Source organism: Herpailurus yagouaroundi, unplaced genomic scaffold (genome assembly GCF_014898765.1).
Source record: "Herpailurus yagouaroundi ecotype Mexico unplaced genomic scaffold, PumYag 67681, whole genome shotgun sequence".
NCBI classification, from domain to species: domain Eukaryota; kingdom Metazoa; phylum Chordata; class Mammalia; order Carnivora; family Felidae; genus Herpailurus; species Herpailurus yagouaroundi.
The window spans coordinates 428,854-448,162 of NW_024420481.1; the positions used below are offsets into that span (position 1 = coordinate 428,854).

Consider the following 19,309-nt stretch of genomic DNA (forward strand, 5'->3'; position numbering starts at 1 on the left):
CTGCCCCTCCCGCACTCTCTCTCTAAAAATAGATTTAAAAAAAAGAAAGAAAAAAGAAAAGTGTGTGAGCTCGCGGGGCCTTCCTTCCTGGCTGCCAGCTGGGCTTCCTGAAGGGTTTACCAAGCAGCTCAAACATCACCCAACCAGAAACCAAGGAGTTCCGGTGAATCAGAGGAAGACAGCTGAGCTTCTTCATGACACTGTAGCAAGAATCAGACAGATCTCATTTGAATTCTCTGCCACTTACCGGCCATGTACCTAAGTTCTCAAAACATTCATTTCTTTCAGCATCAACTAATGTTCACGGAGCCCTTGCTAGGTCCCAGGCCACACTGTCCTGTGTCACCTGCACTACCGCATCTAACTAGCCTCACGGCACGCCTGTGGAGAGCCAGCAATCCCCCCATTCATGAGCTGGAAACGGGTTCCAAGGTTCAGTCACTCAATGTCATACAGCTAATAAGCAAAGGTCAGGGTGGTCTAACCCAGGGCTCTTAGCCATTCATCCATTCAACATCACCTGAGTTCCCAGTAACTTTGAGACACTGAGTCTACATCAGTGCACGAGACAGATAAAAATTCTTGCCTCCCTAATGGGGCTCAAGTTCTAGAAGATTTGGATGGGGGAGACAAAGAGTAAGCAATACATACAAATGTAGATAACACAGCACGTTTTTACGTTATACCACTCGAAATTGCCAACAGCCAATAATTTTTTACCTACAAGAACGGTCATTTCACACGGTTCAACCTGACCGGAGGTGGGAAGTGCACCCGAAAAGGTGGCGGGGGAGAAGCAGCGGGACGCAGCCCATCGGGTAGCCCACCGGGAGGTGACGTGTTGACGGGAGGAGAGGAATCGGGACTCATGGCGGGTACTCCGCTTGCGTGCACCAACACCAACCTCGACGTCACAGGGTTATGAAGATCAAAGGAGAGAACGGAAGTGAAAAGGTTTTCTGCAAGTTCTAGGACTGCAACAAATGATTACTTGGTATTACTTAAAGTTCTTCCCTACTTTGCTCCCGGGAATTACAGCAACTTTTTTTTAACGTTTTATTTATTTTTGAGACAGGGAGAGACACAGCATGAACAGGGGAGGGGCAGAGAGAGAGAGGGAGACACAGAATCTGAAACAGGTTCCAGGCTCTGAGCTGTCAGCACAGAGCCCGACACGGGGCTCGAACCCACGGACCGCGAGATCATGACCTGAGCCAAAGTCGGCTGCTTAACCGACTGAGCCACCTAGGCGCCCCTACAGCAACTTTTTAAGGCATCGATACGGCTAGATGGCTCACGGGGTTGCCGGTTCATACCCTACCTGGGGCAGAGAAGCCACTGAGAGTTTGGGTTTCAAACTTTTCTTCCTGCTCCCAGAAAACAAGAGGTTTTGCTGCTGCTGGTCTTTAATCAGTAAGATTCCTGTCTACACGAGGAAGGTACCATCACGTGTCTGCAGGCAGACTGCTGAGCCGCATGCGAGACTGCGATGTGAGCCATCTAACACAACTCCGAGACAAAGCCGTGTTGCGTTAACACAGTGAGGTGTGATAAAGTACACTGTGTGTCGGAAATTTAACGTCCCCGGGTTGGTAAGGATTTCACTAGCTCTGCCAACCCACTCTACCAGGTAATCAGTATTTGCTATGCTTGGTAAAGATTACAATTAAAATAGCTGCTAAAACTTAACAGACAAGGAAAAGGCAACGGACAAAAAACGACACTAGGTTAATTTGTAGAGAAATGATAGGTATGCATAGTTTCTTTTAAAGAGACAGCCTTTATTGTAAGGATTTTTACACTGAAGAATTCAAAACGTGGTCAAGTTTTCTGGAATTTGCAGATTTGTATTTAAAAGGAACTGTTGACAAAGATTCACCGGAAATCATCTGAACAAGTGAGAAAATACAGTCGATACTACTGAAACAGTAAAATAATTCCAGGACGTATGGCTTATCCAACACAATACCTTAGATGCTGTCACTGATAGGAAAATTGTTTCTTCCTCTTCTAAATACACAGTAGTATAATTACCAATATTCAATCACTTCTGTTCTTTCCTGAATATATAAAAATTAAAATACCAATTAAAAAACTAATATATCTTCTCTTTAAATGTTTCTTACAGATACAATTTCATTATTTTCATTCAATAGTGGTGTGGTTTAAGAGATTTTTCATTCACAAGTCAAACACCAATCCACCCAAAGGGAACTGATAGTCTATATGCTTATAGTGCAAATAAAGAACTGACATTTCTAAAATACAAAACAGATAAAATTCTTAGGAGATACATGCAAAAAGCTCTACTAGGCAGCTGGCCACAGAACTAGAACACGGGACTGGTGATTCCAAGGGGACTCCAGGCGCTTCCAAACTCAACTTGAAATCTCATCTTACGCTTTGTATTTTGCTTTTCCAGTTTCACTAATGACACAAACGTGCTGTAAAACAGAAAGTCAGAAATCCACATTAGAAAAGCGTATTCTGCGACACAAGGCAAGAAGCGCGTTCTGCACCGTGCCGCGGGGCTGTTCGCTGGACAGACAGATGTTCGCGCGGCCTGGCTAATCTCCCCCGCCCGTGTGCACCAACGCGCTTTCAGGCCTCCCGCCTACGGAGCAGAGGCAGGGATCTGAAAGAGAGTGAGTGCAAAGACTTGAGCCAGTTCACTTATTTCTTACTTATGACCACATCTATCATCCGCAATCATAATGGGACAGTTACTGTGTACTAAAGCTGCTCAACTGTTGCAGCCAGCAAGAAGTGTCGCGCTAGCCTGGCCACGTTCCAGCTCTCAGGACGTCTGCACTCGACTACAGCTTTATGTGACTAATGGGAACCATCAGTCTGTTCCAATGATGAGGTGCTGGAAAGAGAAAACAATTCTTCTCTTTCGTAAATTTGTATACGGGTTCTGAAAAATGAGAGCGAGGAAAAGAAGCATTACTTACATTCAAGTCCCTGAAGTATTCATTGTAGTCAAGGGCATATCCTACGACAAACTTGTCTGGGATTTCAAATCCGACAACTACAAAGAATCACAATTCATCACTTAGATACAGCACATCACTTTCCGATCCAATGCTTACAAATGTGCCTTCTCCGCAAATATTCTCTAAAGTAACTCTGCACCATTTCCGACAAAACTCGTTTGGGTTAAAGATGGTTCAATGATTGACAAAAAGTAATTCACTTACAGTCTGGTTTATAGCCAACGCTTCGAGGGGTCCTCTTCACCAGCAAGCTGTTAGTGACAAAATGTAACATGTGACATATGGAGACATGACGGGGCACCACACAAGAGAACATAGTGCTCTGAAACCTGCTTTCACCTGCATGTGGAATATACTACGTTCGGTTTCAACACACCCCAAGGCACACTATGAAACGGCGAGCTGGGTCACAGGGACCGCTGGGCAGGAGCAGCAGTGAGTTCACACCACAGATGAGGCCCTTGACTGAGCCCCGCCTGGAACACGATCGACTGTCCCGAGAGCTGCACCCCGAGCGCCCGTGCACCCATCGAAGGGCAGCTAATCAGAAGGATGAATGGATGGGGAGTGCCAACGAGTGGTTCAGAATCCCTGGAAATCCAATCCTAACGCTGCAAAGGGGTAGGAGATGTGAGCATCGCCTTTTGAGACCTTTAATTCGTGGCTTACAAAGGATCTTTAGGCTGAAATATAACTAGCATGCTGGAGGAGCTAGTATTTACTTCTGAGAGCGAAAATCACAGGTGGGATAAGCCACCTCCAACATAAGCCAATCTTGTAACTCAAGTGCCTAGTACCTGCTGAAAATCTTCAGCCGTTAAGAAAAGTTGCAGACAGTGTTTCGACAGCCTTTACGCACGTTAAGGGCAGTCCCGACACAACTTATGATTTTATACCTTCCTAGATAAATATATTTAAAAACCTGGGAAGGACAGGAAGCGATTCTCAACCTTAGCTGCACATCGGAATCACCTGGGAACTTTAACAAAACAACACTCAAGATACCCAGACCACACCCCTGACCCATACATCAGAACTGCTACAGATGGGACACCGACACAGGTTTCTTTTTGTTTTTGTTTTTTTTTTTTAATTTTTACAGTCTGTAGAAGTGAGTAAATTATATAGGCATAGCTCAGAGATCTTGCAGGTTTGGTTTCAGAGCACCACAACAAAGCAAATATCACAAAAGAGGGAGTCAAATCAATTTTGGGGTCTCCCAGTGCACAAAGTTATGTTTACACTCCGCTGTAGTCTATTAAGTGTGCAACAGCATTATGTCTAAAAAGTGTTCGTGCCTTAATTTAAAAACACTGTATTGTTAAAACATGCTAAAACCATCATCTGAGCTTTCAGAAGTCATAATCACCGATCGCAGATCCCCACGGCAAGCATACAATAATAATGAAAAACTCTGCAACATTCCAAGAATCATCCAAATGTGATACAGACGACATGAGCAAATACTATTGGAAAAAGGAACGGCGCCTGCGCACCGACTTGCCCGATGCAGGGCTGCCACAGGCCTTCAGTCTGTAAAACGCACAGCATCTCCAAAGTGCGATGAGGCAAAGCACAACAGAATGAGCTACACCTGTATTAAAAGTTACTAAGCAGCTAGAGAGTCCAACGTTAACAGCTTTTTCAAAGTTTTCATTTTGAAATAATTATGGATCCCCAGGAAGTCACAAAAGTGCACGGGAGGTCCTACGTGCCCTCTCCCCAGGTTCCTCCAGTGCTGACAGCTCACGTGGTAGGAGCCTGCCACCACCAGTTCCCACACAGACTCTGGGGAACCGACCTTCTCCAGATTCCACCAGTCATTCACACGTACATTTGTGTGTGTGCACGTGCGTATACTTCTTGGCAATTTTATCACACGCGTGGATCCATGTAACCACCACCACACTGAAGATACAGAACTTTCCATCACACGAGGCTCTCTCTGTCCACCTCTTTATTTCCAGTCACACCCACCCATTACCCCCCTCACCCCGGCAAGCACTAATGCGTTGTCCGTTTCTATCATTTTGTCACTTTAAGGGGGTGGCGTAAATGGACTCACACAGGAGGTGAGCTTTCAGGATGGGCTCTTATCAGCACAACTCCCCCGAGGCTCAGCGAAGTGGCCGCGTGGCTCAATGGCGCGCTCCTCTGTCCCGCTGAGCGGGGCTCCACAGAAGGTGCACGGCGGTCTGCTTAGCCATTCACCCACTGAGGGACATTTTGGTTGTTGCCAGTTTGGGGCTATTACAGATGAAGCCGCTATGAACTTTCATATACAAATTTTTGTGAGAACGTGAGTCCTCATTTCTCTGGGATAAACGCAGATGCTGGAGTCCTATGATAGCTACGTGTTTTGTTTCTCACGAAACTGCCAGACTATTTGCCAAAGCAGCCATTCCGTTTGACATTCCTATCGGTTCATAGTTTTTAAGTGTTTTATTTTTTATTTTTTGAGAGAGAGGGCATGAGCAGGGGAGAGGGGCAGGGTGAGGGAGAGAGAGAGACAATCTCAAGCAGGCTCCATGATCAGCGCCTGGATGCAGGACCTGAGCCAAAATCAAGGGTCAGATGCTCAACCGACTGCACCACCCAGGCGCCCCAATAGTGCTTACATTTTGAATTAAACTTTTTTTTTTTTAATTATTTTTTTTCAACGTTTTTTATTTATTTTTGGGACAGAGAGAGACAGAGCATGAACGGGGGAGGGGCAGAGAGAGAGGGAGACACAGAATCGGAAACAGGCTCCAGGCTCCGAGCCGTCAGCCCGGAGCCCGACACGGGGCTCAAACTCCCGGACCGCGAGATCGTGACCTGGCTGAAGTCGGACGCTTAACCGACTGCGCCACCCAGGCACCCCTGAATTAAACTTTTAAGTTAAAATGGTTATCTAGTCATTCTTAAAGCTGCACTGAATAACAAAAATAAGCTCTCATGCTTACTCTTATGTATAAAGCACAGATACACGCATACTGTAAACAGACATACAATGTATTTGAGATATTAAAATTCACCGGTGAGGGAGAGACTAAGAAGAAAAGGTTAAGAAACACTGACTTAGGCCAAATGCATCAGTAAGAAATGACCTAAGTATTTATTCTTTGAGCACGTCATACCTCCAGCAACACAAAATCCCTCTTTCATGAGGCATTCTCAATTCCACAGCATACTCCGGGAAAGAGGGACAAAGGAACATTCAGAGGCTACAGGACATCCTAGGTCACAGTAGGTTGACATCTACAATCCTAAAGAGCACGTAGAGAAATAAGCAAGAGCGCCGATTGGCTTCCAGGGTACTAGTGCCCTAAGAGTGCATCATTATACACTCTTGTCACAGAAAAATTATAGCATGGTCAGTGATTTCAAAATAAACGCTGACACTGCAAAAATCTAAAACAACAAAACAACAAAAACCAAAAAACCATCTGGGATGTTACCCTACCGAAAACCTAAGGCGGTAAAGCACAAACTCTGAGCCGGCTTGCCTGGCTTCAAACCTCACCTCTAGAGTGTGCTAGCCAGGCTATGTGCCTTCAGCCAGCTCCCTACGCCTTGGTACCCTTATCTGCAAAGTGGGAGTAAAGTGCTATCTCCCAGTTGTCAGGGATTACACTGTAATTATAATGAAATACAATTATAATTAAGCTACAAACAAAGGTAGAACTAAGAAAGCACAAGCCAAACAGCACAGGCAGGGCCCGGAGGTGAGGCTGGCACGTGTCGCCACTACCTGGACCTCGGAACCCATCCCCCTCCTGCCACCTCCGAACCTCAATTTGGGATCCTTGGTCTCATTTTTCCAAGAGAGTCCCAAACCATCTACCATGCTACCTGGGACAAGTTGATACCATTATCAGCATGCTGAAAAACCAAATGTTAATGATATTCGGCAAAAATGACTGCAATGAAGGGCTTTGTTAACACATGACAACATTATTTACAAAGGATATTTACTGAGTCTTATTCGAGATCACATTACTTTTTGAAGACAACACGACTCGAGCACATTTACCGTTACAAAGAAGCAATTACTTAATCCTGTTTCAAATGAAGAAAATGCCCCATGTCATAATGTCATATACCTACCTTGCAACCTTGACCATCTTTGGATTATGCTGCTTGACCATGGAGAGCAAGGTTTGCATTGTTTTGCCAGTGTCAATTATATCCTTAAAAAAAAAAGAGAAAAGACATTTATATAGTGAATCAAACTGAGAAATTATATAAATACAAAATGCCAAAGTGCTGTGTGTAAATGGAATAATGCTTTTCTTTTTTTTTTTTTTTTTTTTTTTTTTTTTTTTTTTTTTTTTTTTTTTTAGTGTAACCAACTCTCGGATGCACGTGGTTAATAGACCACATTCTGAGTAACACTGCTTTATGCCATCTTGGAAGTATCCAAATAAATAAGGTTTTACTATATAAAATGACTTTACATGAAGGTGAATCTTAGCTATTTAGTCAACATTAACGGGGCGCCTGGCTGGCTCAATAGGCACAGCCCGTGACTCCTGATTTCAGGGTGGTGAGTTCAAGCCCTGTGGTGGGTGTGGAACCTACTTCATTTAAAAAAAAGTAGGACATTATCCAAAACAAACCCATCTCCAGTTGAGAAAAAACTTCTTAAACCATAACCCTAATGCTCTTCAACGAAAACCCTCCACAGATGGTGTGAAGCTTCACAAAGTGGTAGGTGTGAGTCATCAGCAACGTCAGGGCTACAGACCTGAGAAAGTGGCTAGAATTCGGATGGCCCCCAAGACTCCCACTGCCCAGTGGACACGCCCAGGATAACCCCCACCCCCAGCATGAGCAGGCCTGTGAAAATGAGGGGGATTAGCTCTAGGAGACAGCACACCGGAGAGAGGATCTCCTGCTGGTTCCGAAGAAGTCAGCTGCCAGGTGAGAGGGCCCCGTGCAAGGGCGCGAGGTCGGCCTTTAGAAGCTGGGAGCCGCCCCAGGCCAGCAGCCAGGAAGACGACGGGGCCCTCGACCCTGCAACCACAAGCACTAAATTCTGCCAACCACCCAAATGAACTTGGAAGATTACCACGGGCCATGGGTGAGACAGGAGCCCCAGCCTTGATTCAGCCTGATGAGACCGAGCGGAGGACCCAGCTAACTGGTACTCAGGCCCCCGCCCCATGAAAGCGGAGACGCTACACGTGTGGTTTTAAGCTGGATTTGCAGCAATTTGTTAGGTGGCATTACCCCACACAAAATCAATCTGAAGTGGAATTAATCTACATTTACGAACAAGCAACCGGTTCCCAGGGATATTCCTGCATCCTTGGAAAAGTGTTATCTGTTTAGTTTTTAATCCACAAGCTAAAGTTTCTAAAAACCTTAAAAACAACGAAAATGAATTGGGGGATACTGTTGCTCTTAAGCCTTAAACATTTTACATACAAGAATGAGAACTCATTCTCCTGGTGAGAGTGAAAAAGCATACAACCACTCTGTTGAGTAATCTGGCAATAACAGTAAAACAAAATGTACTTAGTGTGGTCACTGCACTCCTGAGTGCCTGTATATAGACGGAACTCACACACGTGCATGTAGGGTACCGCAAAAGGATGCTCTTAGCAGCCCTGTAGGAAAAATGGAAGGCTTGCCCTATTTGTAGGGCCATAAATTGGTGGATCTGTCACTGCAATGCGATGTTGCACTTTAAGGCCAACGAACCGTACGTCCCAACACGAACAATCTCAGAATGTATTGAGTGAAAATAACAAGGGGTGAGAGAGAATATGTATAGTGCAGCACTACAGAATCATTAAATCACAAAATATGTTTTGGATATGGATACACATATGCAATAGAAGTATAAAAAAACATACACGGGAATGATATACACAACTTTAAAAGAAAGAAAAAAAATTTCAAGCCCAAAAGAGAAGGGTAAGAAATATACCAACATTTTTCCATTATCCAATAAAAATAAATTACTAAGTATTTCTCACAAAAAAACAATCTTACTCCCTTTTACATAACACAAGCCCACCATTAAAATTGATGAAGAGGAATTTCTTTCCCTGGATTACCTTTAGGACTATGCAAACTAAATCAGAAGAGTCATAAATAACTATATTAAAAGAAGGTGGAACTTACCTCAACAATCAAGACATTCTAGAAGAAAAAAAAATGAAAATCAGTACAATGAGTCAGACAGTGTTTCCAATTATAACTTAAATCACATCATAACAAACTCATCATCCAAATTCTTGTTTTAAGATACCTTCCTATATCAAACCCTGATTTAAACAATGGGCCATCTGCTGGGATATGGAACTCTTTAATTAGAAATTTTCACTATAATGGAATTTTTAAAAATAAAATTTGACCTATATGTTCATTTTTTTTTTAAAAATCCTCATTATTTTAGGGGCACCTGGGTGGCTCAGTCGGTTAAGCGCCCGACTTGGGCTCAGGTCATGATCTCACGGTTCGTGGGTTCAAGCCCCGCGTCCGGCTCTGTGCTGACAGCTCGGAGCCTGGAGCCTGCTTTGGATTCTGCATCTCCCTCTCTCTCTGTTCCTCCCCTACTCTCACTCTGTCTCTCTCTCTCTCAAGAATAAATAAAGATTAAAAAACATTTTTTAAATTCTCATTATTTTAAACAAATGTCTAATCTTGGGCAGAGAGTGAAATTTCTCTGGGCCTCAGTTTACCATGTGTAAAATAAGGGACTTGAACTAGTATGTACCTTCCAACTCTAACATTCAACAACTATAATTTTTACTGTAACTCCAAAATCATGCATTTAACTTACCATACGGAACCCAACTCAAAACCCATTTTCTCATTAGGCTGAAACTGATCTGCATTTTCTGGATGTGTTCGTATTCTTGGACTCAACTAAAGAAAGGTACCAATGCTTTCTTCCACCATAAACCCTCACCCCAGTTTCTACCTCTCAGAATTTTATAACTGGAAAAGCCCTTACAGGAGAAACCATCTAACAATGACCTCCAAGGTAGAGAAGAGCTCTATCTATTCTTATGTCAGTTATGGGAACGAGGCAGCATTTCACATACTGGTTTAATCACTGTCATAAGAAAGATTCATGCTATACTGTGTATTTGCAGATCTCATTTCTTGGTCACATACCTATTGCATCGGAATTTTAATGTTCTATATATTCTTCTAAGTCAGTGGTTATCAAGGTAGGGCACACGAGATCCACAGGGTTGCAAGAAATATTCGAACTTTTTTTAACCTTACCCTGTTTAACCTGTAATTTTGTGTGTATTTTGTAATGTACGTAACACTGTTACCACAGTCTGTATATCATTTACCCCTTTCCTCATATCACAACTAATTTGGCTCTTTTCAAAAGATACCGCAATCTCAATCACTACTAAAAGCGAATATAAGCGGTTATTGGACCAGTAACTGTCTCACCACCTACCATGTGGCTCTGTGCTAGCACAACATCCTCCCGTCCTAACTGTGGCTCACTGCTGCAGCAATTTACACCATGGGATGGAGTTATAGTTTGAAAACAGAACTGGATTATGAGACAGAAACTGTATTCTAGTCTTGGCTCTAATTCTAGCTGCACAACCTTGATTAAATCATAACCACTGACTTCTGGTATTATGATACAGTTTGTACAAATCAATCAAAATCCAAAGAGAGTAAATATTTACCCGATACAAAATCGTAGTATCTAGAGTACGATCTCAATACTGTTTTAAAAATAAACAACGAGGGGCGCCTGGGTGGCTCAGTCGGTGAAGCGTCTGACTCGGTTTCAGCCCAGGTCATGATCTCACAGCTTGTGAGTTCGAGCCAGGCTCGGCCTCTGCACGGATGGCAAGGAGCCTGCTTAGGATCCTCTCTTTCTCTGCCCCTCCCCTCCATGGGCACCAGCTCACTCGCTCTCTCTCTCAAAACAAATAAAGAAACTTAATTTTAAAAATATTTAAAAATAATGAGAATTTCCACCATTATGGAGAGCTCATTTTATGCCAAATAGCTACATCCTTACTTCATAAATGAAAAGAATGAGACTCAGAGGTCAAGTAATTTGCCTAAAGTCATAAAACTAGTGAAGTGGTAAAGATCTAAAGAAGTGTTTTCAGGGTCCAAAGCCCATATTCTCAAGCACTAACTGGAAAAAAAGAGGAAGAACATTTATATACCTATGTATCTGCACACACACAGTGTCCCAAAAAGAACTGAAATAGAAAGTCTAAACAATCTCACCACCATGAAATAGCTTCACCCAACTTAACGTGTCTTGTTTTTTTCCCCACAATAAATGTGTTCTACTGTGATGATTGTGAAAAGAAATTTATCTTAGAAAGAGACCTTTAAAGATCACAAAGCCACATAATAGGATAGAGCCATTAGGCGGGAAAGGCAAGGTCAAATGGAATCCCAGGACGCTTTGAAGGCTAGGCCCCTTCCAGCACTAAAAACTGATTATAGGAGTAAGGACTTCAAATGACTTCTAAATATGGGCAAAGCACGCTAGAAGGGAAGAATAGGTTTGGCAGTGGTATATAAGATGGGCAGGAAGGGGAAAAAGTCAACAGATTATAATTTCTCTTTTGAAGTTTTCAAAAGATGCTGAGGAAGACAAGATTAGTTTGGCATGACACTGACATGGGGCAAGGGGATTTGACACCAGTATTGCATGCTAAAGTTTCCTAACAGATAGTCAAGCAAGCTGTAACCATTAAAACCTAAAAGCCAGAGGAAGAAAAGAGCTGTGGGGCCAGACAGACCTGCATTTAAAGTCAAGTTCTGCCACTTAGCGGCAGTGTGACTCTGGACAAGTCTTTCAAATTTGCTGAGTCTTAGTTTCCTGATCCGTAAAATAGGGGTAACAGTATTTACCTCATGGGATGGTTGTGATACTTTTATGAGATTATGCCTTTATATTTGGCAGTGTTTAGAAATAAAAAAATAACTAGCAGCTGAAAAAAACTGTAACATTCCATGATTTATCACTGGTTACTCAAAAATCATTTCAATATATCAGAGGAATAATATTCAAATATCTTAATATCTCTATTGTTTTGGCCAACTGTCTACACTGGAAATATCTTGATGCATTTTAAAGAACTCTTTTTGAGATTTCTTAAAATAGTAGTACGTTTGAATTTATTGAGTATTCTAACTACCAGAAACTGTTGGAAGAGGTCTAATGCACTATTTCACTTAATGCTCTTAATTCTATGAGGTACTTGCCATTACTGTCCCCACCTTACATACGGGAGGACAGAGGGATTAGATAATCTGCCGAGGGTCACACAGAGGAAGTACCGAACCAGGCTTTGAATCAAAGCCGCCCATCTTAGGGCTGGCTCAGATGGTAGAGCATGGGATTCTTCATCTTGAGCCCCATGTTGGGTGTAGAGTTTATTTAAAAACAAACAAAAAAAAGCTGTCCATCTCTAGAACCCACACTTTCACAACTACTACATGTTTTGCTGTGTGAATCTATTTTTTTTTTACTTTTTTTAAGGCTTTATTTATTTATTTATGTAATCTCTATACCAAACATGGGGCTTGAACTCATGACCTTGAGATCAACAGTCACCCATTCTACCAACTGAGCCAGTCAGGTGCCCTTGAGTGAGTCTGTTTTTAAAAAGAAGACTGTTTCTCGCCCCCGCCCCCAATATATATATATAGCTTATTTATTTTGAGAGAGAGAATGTGCATGCAGGGGAGGGGCAGAGAGAGAGAATCCCAAGCAGGCTCCATGATGAGCTGTCAGTGCAAAGTCCAGCATGAGGCTCGATCTCACGAACCATGAGATCATGACCTGAGCCGAAATCCAGAGTTGGACGCTTAACTGACTGAGCCGCCCACCCAGGAGATGCCCAAAAATGTATTTTTGAACAATTCCAAATTAGATCACCACAGAGAAAGTACTTTGTAATATGGACTTTAATGTTGGATTCTTCTGCCTCTCTTGCATATGACCTAGGGAAAGATAGCTAACTTAGATTGCTTCTAAGAGTTAAATAACCCTTGTTTAGGTGTATAAATAACCATGTAAACTGCCTCTTAGTGATAAAGCACAGTGTTACTAATTGACTCTTGGCATGAAGTCAAGAGAACTCTTTTCTTCCCCTTCAAGACACATACCTTTCCAGTTAAAGTTGAGAGATCATCTCCACCAATTACTTTTATGTCCCCTGTTGACTGGTCATTCTAGTTAAAAAAAAAAGATATAAATACATATATGTATATCCTTTTGCGTACACACACACACATTTCAAATTATCAAACGGGACCTAGAAGATTTAAGAAGTTAGCAATCTAATGTCATATCATTATGATATTCTAAATGATACAAATTATTAAGAATTATGTTTCAAGAAATGAACAAGGTAACTCTCAGCTAGACATTAGTAAGAATTTTAAAGTTCTAATTGGCCATTACTGATTTGATGCTTTTAAGAGTCCTAAAAAATAGGAGACACACATTGTCAAGTGGGCAGTATTATAGCAGCCACCCATATTCAGTCACAGTAATTTCTGAACCGTGAAGGAAGTTATTAGCATGACAGATGTCTGGTTCTGGCCCTGGACCATTCCCATGAGTCAAGCAAGCTGTAGATTCTGGTCTATATCACATTCAACCCCCAAAATACTGCCTTCAACAATCTAGGCAAGATCCACGTCATCTTCAACACAGTCTGGAGAAACAGGTCTGATTAGCAGTCCTTTAAGGCATACTTCTTAGGCTCCCAGTTTTCTTCTGTCACAGAATCCAGCAGAGACCCTTACAGGAGTTCAAAGGGAAATCCTCCTTATCCACTGTAGTTAGTGGTGATAATCATAATTTGGCTGTGCTAGAGCCAAAGAGCAGGTGACAAAAGAGCTGAGCCTACCCTACCAGAGAACAGACCATACCACACCTACAGCAATTAAAACAACGCTGTACCAGCACAGTTACGAAGAGCCCACGGAACAGAATAGAGCCCAGAAACATATGAGGATTTAGTATATGATAAAGACGGTATTTTAAGTCAGTAAGGAAAAGATGAATTATTCAATGAAGTAGTTATCCATTGGGGGGGGGGGATAAAGTATGATCCCTACCTCACAGCATACCCAAAAATAAATTCCAGCTGAATTAAAATCTAAATGTAAAAAATAAAACCATAAGCAGACCGGAAGAAAACATAGAAGAAATATTTCCACATTCTTAGAAAGGGTAAAAACCCAGGCATAACATGAACCCAAACTGAAAGAAAAGATCTGTAACAAATATTCCCATTATATGCTGGATTCCAAGAACAAGAATCCAATAGAAAATGAAGAACAAACACAAATAGGCAATTCACAGAAGAGAAGGCCGTAACATATAAAATGATATTGAGCTGAGAGACAAACACTAAAACGACGTGATTCTACCATTCATCCATTCACACTGGCAAAATTTAAGCCTGATGATATATGTTGACAAAAGTGAGGGGGAACAAGCACTCCCAGTGAGAGTATAAACTGGTACAAGCCTTTTTCAAAATGACATAGCAATACCTATTAAATTGTGAGCATGTGGGGCTCCTGGGTGGCTCAGTTAGTTAAGCGTCTGACTTCAGCTCAGATCATGATCCCACAGTTTGTGTGTTCAAGCCCCAGTCGGGTTCTGTGCTGACAGTACGGAGCCTGCTTGGGATTCTCTCTCTCCCCCTCTCTCTCTGCCCCTTCCCTGCTTGCTCGCTTTCTCTCTCTCTCTCTCTCTCTCTCTCTCAATAAATAAATAAAACTTAAAAATAAATAAAAAATAAAATAAAATGAAATTGTAAGCATGTGTGCCATTTGCCCCAGCAATCCTACTGATGCTATAAAAACACAACTATGCAAAGATACATATAAAGGAGGTTCACTGTATCAACTATTTATAAAAAAGAAAAACTGGAGACAACCAACATGTCTATTAACAGGGACCTATTTAAATTAAATTCATCTGCAAAAGGTAATATTGTGCCACTATTAAAAAGAATCTGAAAATCTATACATGCTGACATGAACAATGGGAATTAAAAAAGCCAAGTAGTAGAGCAATGTGTTGCCTATGAAACCATTTTGTTCAGCATTTTAAACAAGTTTATAACATCAGTTACGTCTCAGTAGTGAGAAAGGGGATAACAAGGCTTTTTACCTTTATATACTTCCATTTTCATCATATGCTTCTTTACACATGTCCATTTTATATGGAGCATCATTTTAAAAAAAACACAACTGGGCCAAAACTATTCAGTGTTGCAAACTAAAAAGATCTAAGTATGACTTCTGATATGAAAAAATTCAAGCATATTACTTTTCAAGGAAATAATAGACACCTTTTATTCAACTAACTTAAAAGCTAGAATTTCAAACAGAGAGAAATGATTAATAGCAAAAAAAGAGAAAAAAAAGAAAGACTGTACAAAACCTGAAGCTTTCCATGAATGAATGATAGTAAATGATTCACATGGTACAGCAAAGTAGACAGTGACATCTTCTGTACAAGTTTGGTATTACAGTCCAATTCCAAATGCCACCCCCCCCCCCCCCCGTGTGTTTTTTTTTTTTTTTTTTTAAACAGAGAAAGGAGAACTGAAAAGTATGGAGTCAAGGGGAAAAAAACCCATGATTCAAAGACTATGGTGACGCGCTAAGAGAAAAGAGAACTCTAAGCATGTAGGACACTTGCTCCACTAGCATCCAAACAAACCTCCATATTCCTGTTTGCCTCAAGAGACTTTTTTTTTTTAACGTTTATTCATTTTTTGAGAGACAGAGAGAGACAGAGCTTAAGTGGGGGAGGGGCAGAGAGAGAGGGAGACACAGAATCCAATGCAGGCTCCAGGCTCTGAACTGACAGCACAGAGCCCGACGTGGGGCTCGAACTCATGACCTGAGCCGAAGTCAGATACTTAACCGACTGAGCCACCCAGGCACCCCTCAAGAGGAGAATTTAGTTTAAATCTTTTCACGTGAAAAGCCACCTTTCCAATGGAGGCTACTAAAGAAGATGCGTTTAAGAAAAATATTCCAGCCCAGTGTGCTAGGATACAGGCATTAAATGCCCCAATCGCACAGAAATGGCATCCATGGATCAAGTGTCCTGCCAGAGGAACCTGCCTCCCCCCTCTCCTGGTGCAAAAAGTTTCCCCCTGTATCCCTGTTTTGTGACATTACTGAGTTGACTCTCACATGCCTCATCTTTAACGAGATGATGGGGCTGGCATGGGGGAGGGGAGAGTCCCCCTCACGAGTTGCTCTTCCCTCTTCTCAATCACCCCATCCCCTCATTCGTCCCAGCCAGACAGCCCAATCTGTCCTCAACCGAGAGTGTCATCGTCGACTACATAACATTCCCAAAGAAACTCTCTGGGTCTACAGATACCTACCCTTAGCAACTGTGTCTACCTTTTTTTTTTTAAGTGTTAAGACTGGCAGTTATGATTTTTGCTTTTTTTTATTCAGGTATAATTAACATACAGTGTTATAGCAATTTCACATGTACAATTACCTTTCATGAGTCTAGGTGAGAAAAATGAGAAAGGAATTAGGAAGGAACTTTGTTTATTCTTAGCTGTACATGGCTAGGGATTTTGCAGCCTCTAGGCGGCAACAAGAACCGCAGCCCGGTACAGGAAAGCAGGAGAGAAGGCTGTGCGAGAACACACAACGAACGGGCTGCAAAAGAATGGCTTGGAACAAACAGGAGACCGTAAGAAGAGGACGCAGAGAGGCCAACCCCCAAAGCTGAGCTCCCAAGAGGGCAAGACTAGGAGTCGTACTGAGGTAGGACGTCTGGGCTTAGCACCACGGGGATTGCTCGTTGCAGCGAACTCCAGACAGTTCTTTCAGGGCCCTAGAGTGGAGTTGCCGGGAAAGTCACTCCCTCTACGTCCAGCTCGGCCCCGGTCCACCACACTCAGGCAGGCGCTCCGCACATCCTAATCACAAGCATCCTCTGTCTTTCCCCACTTTCCTGTACCGTGATCAAATATCAACAGCAGTGACAGTATTAGAATCATATACCTTTAGAAGTAGACCACACCTCAGATGAAAAACGGCAGATACCCAATTTTTGAAAAATATATACAGAAAAAGTAGGTCTGGAAGGATATACACCCAGGGAGTAATTGATTTACCTGTGTTTTATGAGTTTTTTTGAAAAAATACGTTCCTTTAAAAAAAAGTTATTATTATCAATTTAAAAAATGATGCTAATAGTGAAGGACGCCCGGCTGAATCAGTCGGTGGAGCTTGGGGCTCTTGATTTTGGGGTCGTGAGTTCAAGCCCCATGTTGGGCCCAGAACTTACTTAAAAGGCAAAAGAAAATAGGGGCACCTTGGTGGCTCAGTCAGTTAAGCGTCTGACTCTTAATCTCAGCTCCTGGTTCATGAGATTGAGCCCCTCACTGGGCTCAGCACTGACAGAGGAGAGCCTGCTTGGGATTCTCTCTGCCCCTCCCCTACTCATGCTCTCACTCTCTATCAAAACAAATAAATGTTTAAAAATAAAAAATAGTAAAACAAATGTTTTTAATGATGCTAATGAAGCAGGGCTCCTGGAGCATCTACTCCTGCACCATCCGAGACAGTAGCCACTGAGCACATGTGGCAATTACAGGTGACCCTGGAACAACACAGGTTTGAACTGTGCAGGCCCATTTATACATGCATATTTTTGATCAGTACAGTGCAGAACTAGAAGTGTATTTTCTCTCCTTTGTGGTTTCCTTAGTAACATTTTCTTTTCTCAAGTTTACTGTGAGAATACAGAATATAATACAAAAAACATACAAAATATGTGTTAATCAGCTGTTTATGTTAGCAGTGAGGCTTCTGGGCAATAGCAGGCTGTTAGTAGTTAAGTTTTGGGGGAGTCAAAAGTGATACAAGAATTTTCGACTGTGCAGGGGGTTAGCACCCTAACCCCTGTATTGTTCAAGGGTCAACTGTTCTTAAAATTACATAAAATTAAAAATTCAGTTCTTCTGTTGCAGAAGACCTAATTCAAGTGCTCAACAGAGTGGCTCTGTATTTGACAGCACAGATATAGAACACTTCCATCATCACAGAAAGTTCTATTGCTCAGCACTGCTCTAATCAAACCAAAGATACCATTTGCACAACGTAATACTGAAAAAAATTGAAGAGTTAGTGCTGACATTTAATATCTAGTGTTTTCGGGGCACCTGGGTGGCTCAGTTGGTTTAGTCTCCGTCTTCAGCTCAGGTCATGATCTCACGGTTTGTGGGTTCAAGCCCCGCTTCGGGCTCTGTGCTGACAGCTCAGAGCCTAGAGCCTGTTTCAGATTCTGTCTGTCTGTCTGTCTGTCTGTCTCTCTCTCTCTCTCTGCCCCTCCCCCACTCATGCTTTGTCTCTCTCAATAAACATTTAAATTTTTTTAAAAATCTAGCGTTTTCAAATACAGTTTCTACAACCTTGAGTAGTTATTGCACCCAATCTTAATGCTTTTCATTCCAGGTCTGGTTTGGAGCAAGGATCTGATCAAATAAACATGTTCAACAGAACCACTTTGCATGGCCTTGTATACAACAGATGGGCAATATGTTTGCTGAGTGAATTATTTTCCTTCATTTTTTGAATATAAAATTTGTGGGTTAGCAGGGCCAAACTTGAACACTACCTTTATGTTCTAAGAAACAAGGTGTTTATATAATACCTCAGCCTACATCCAAGTGAAAACCCACAGGAAATGGCTACAGAGTATACTTTTGATACAGTTCTGGTAGTTGCTTATACCACAGATAGTACACATCCCCTTTCCTGCCAATTCATGCTGAACAAATTCTTTCCCTCATACATGTCTATGGTCTTAAATGAAGAAGCAGGAAATAGAAATCGCTCCACTTGCTTTATAGACAGGTAGATATTAGATTTATAGAAGATTTTTTAAAAAGCCAAAAGGTTAAAAAAAGAAAAAAAAAGCAGACCTGAAAGCAATCGACTAAATAAAGGAAAAGGTCAGACTGAAAGCTACTGACCTCTTCTCATAAGAGGCACTTTAAGAAATTACTCCAATATTTTCCACATTTTTCGTTAACAAGTTCAAATAGCCACCCTCTTACAAATTACAAGGTAATTTGCATCTTTGATACATAAAACAGCTTAATCAAGCTACTAACCAAGCGACTTCCAAGATCAAGACTGAAAGTTATAGCTTTACACACCTTGACTGCAACTGAGGAAAAGAAATCTCACAACTGGCGAGATAACTTGTTTGCATACAAAACTTCTAACTGGTAGAAAATGAAGAAATAAAAGGAAGCCATATCAGAGAATTCAAGTCAGTTACAAGTTTTCCCAAACGAGAC

General features: G+C 41.9%; 1 protein-coding gene across 2 annotated transcripts in view; it reads right to left on the minus strand.

Annotated features, from left to right (window-relative positions):
* Nucleotides 1-1,760: 1,760 nt before the first annotated feature.
* Nucleotides 1,761-19,309, minus strand: part of HPRT1 (hypoxanthine phosphoribosyltransferase 1) — a 36,075-nt gene continuing 18,526 nt past the window's right edge. The window contains exons 4-9 of one of the 2 annotated variants that reach the window (XM_040468166.1): nucleotides 13,107-13,172; nucleotides 9,111-9,128; nucleotides 7,086-7,168; nucleotides 3,201-3,247; nucleotides 2,955-3,031; nucleotides 1,761-2,444 (exon numbers count right to left, since the gene is read on the minus strand). In XM_040468166.1, the coding sequence (XP_040324100.1) occupies nucleotides 2,397-2,444; nucleotides 2,955-3,031; nucleotides 3,201-3,247; nucleotides 7,086-7,168; nucleotides 9,111-9,128; nucleotides 13,107-13,172 (339 nt within the window). In that variant the 3' untranslated portion in view covers nucleotides 1,761-2,396. The remainder of the gene's footprint in view (nucleotides 2,445-2,954; nucleotides 3,032-3,200; nucleotides 3,248-7,085; nucleotides 7,169-9,110; nucleotides 9,129-13,106; nucleotides 13,173-19,309) is intronic. The other variant, XM_040468167.1, reaches the window with a different exon arrangement.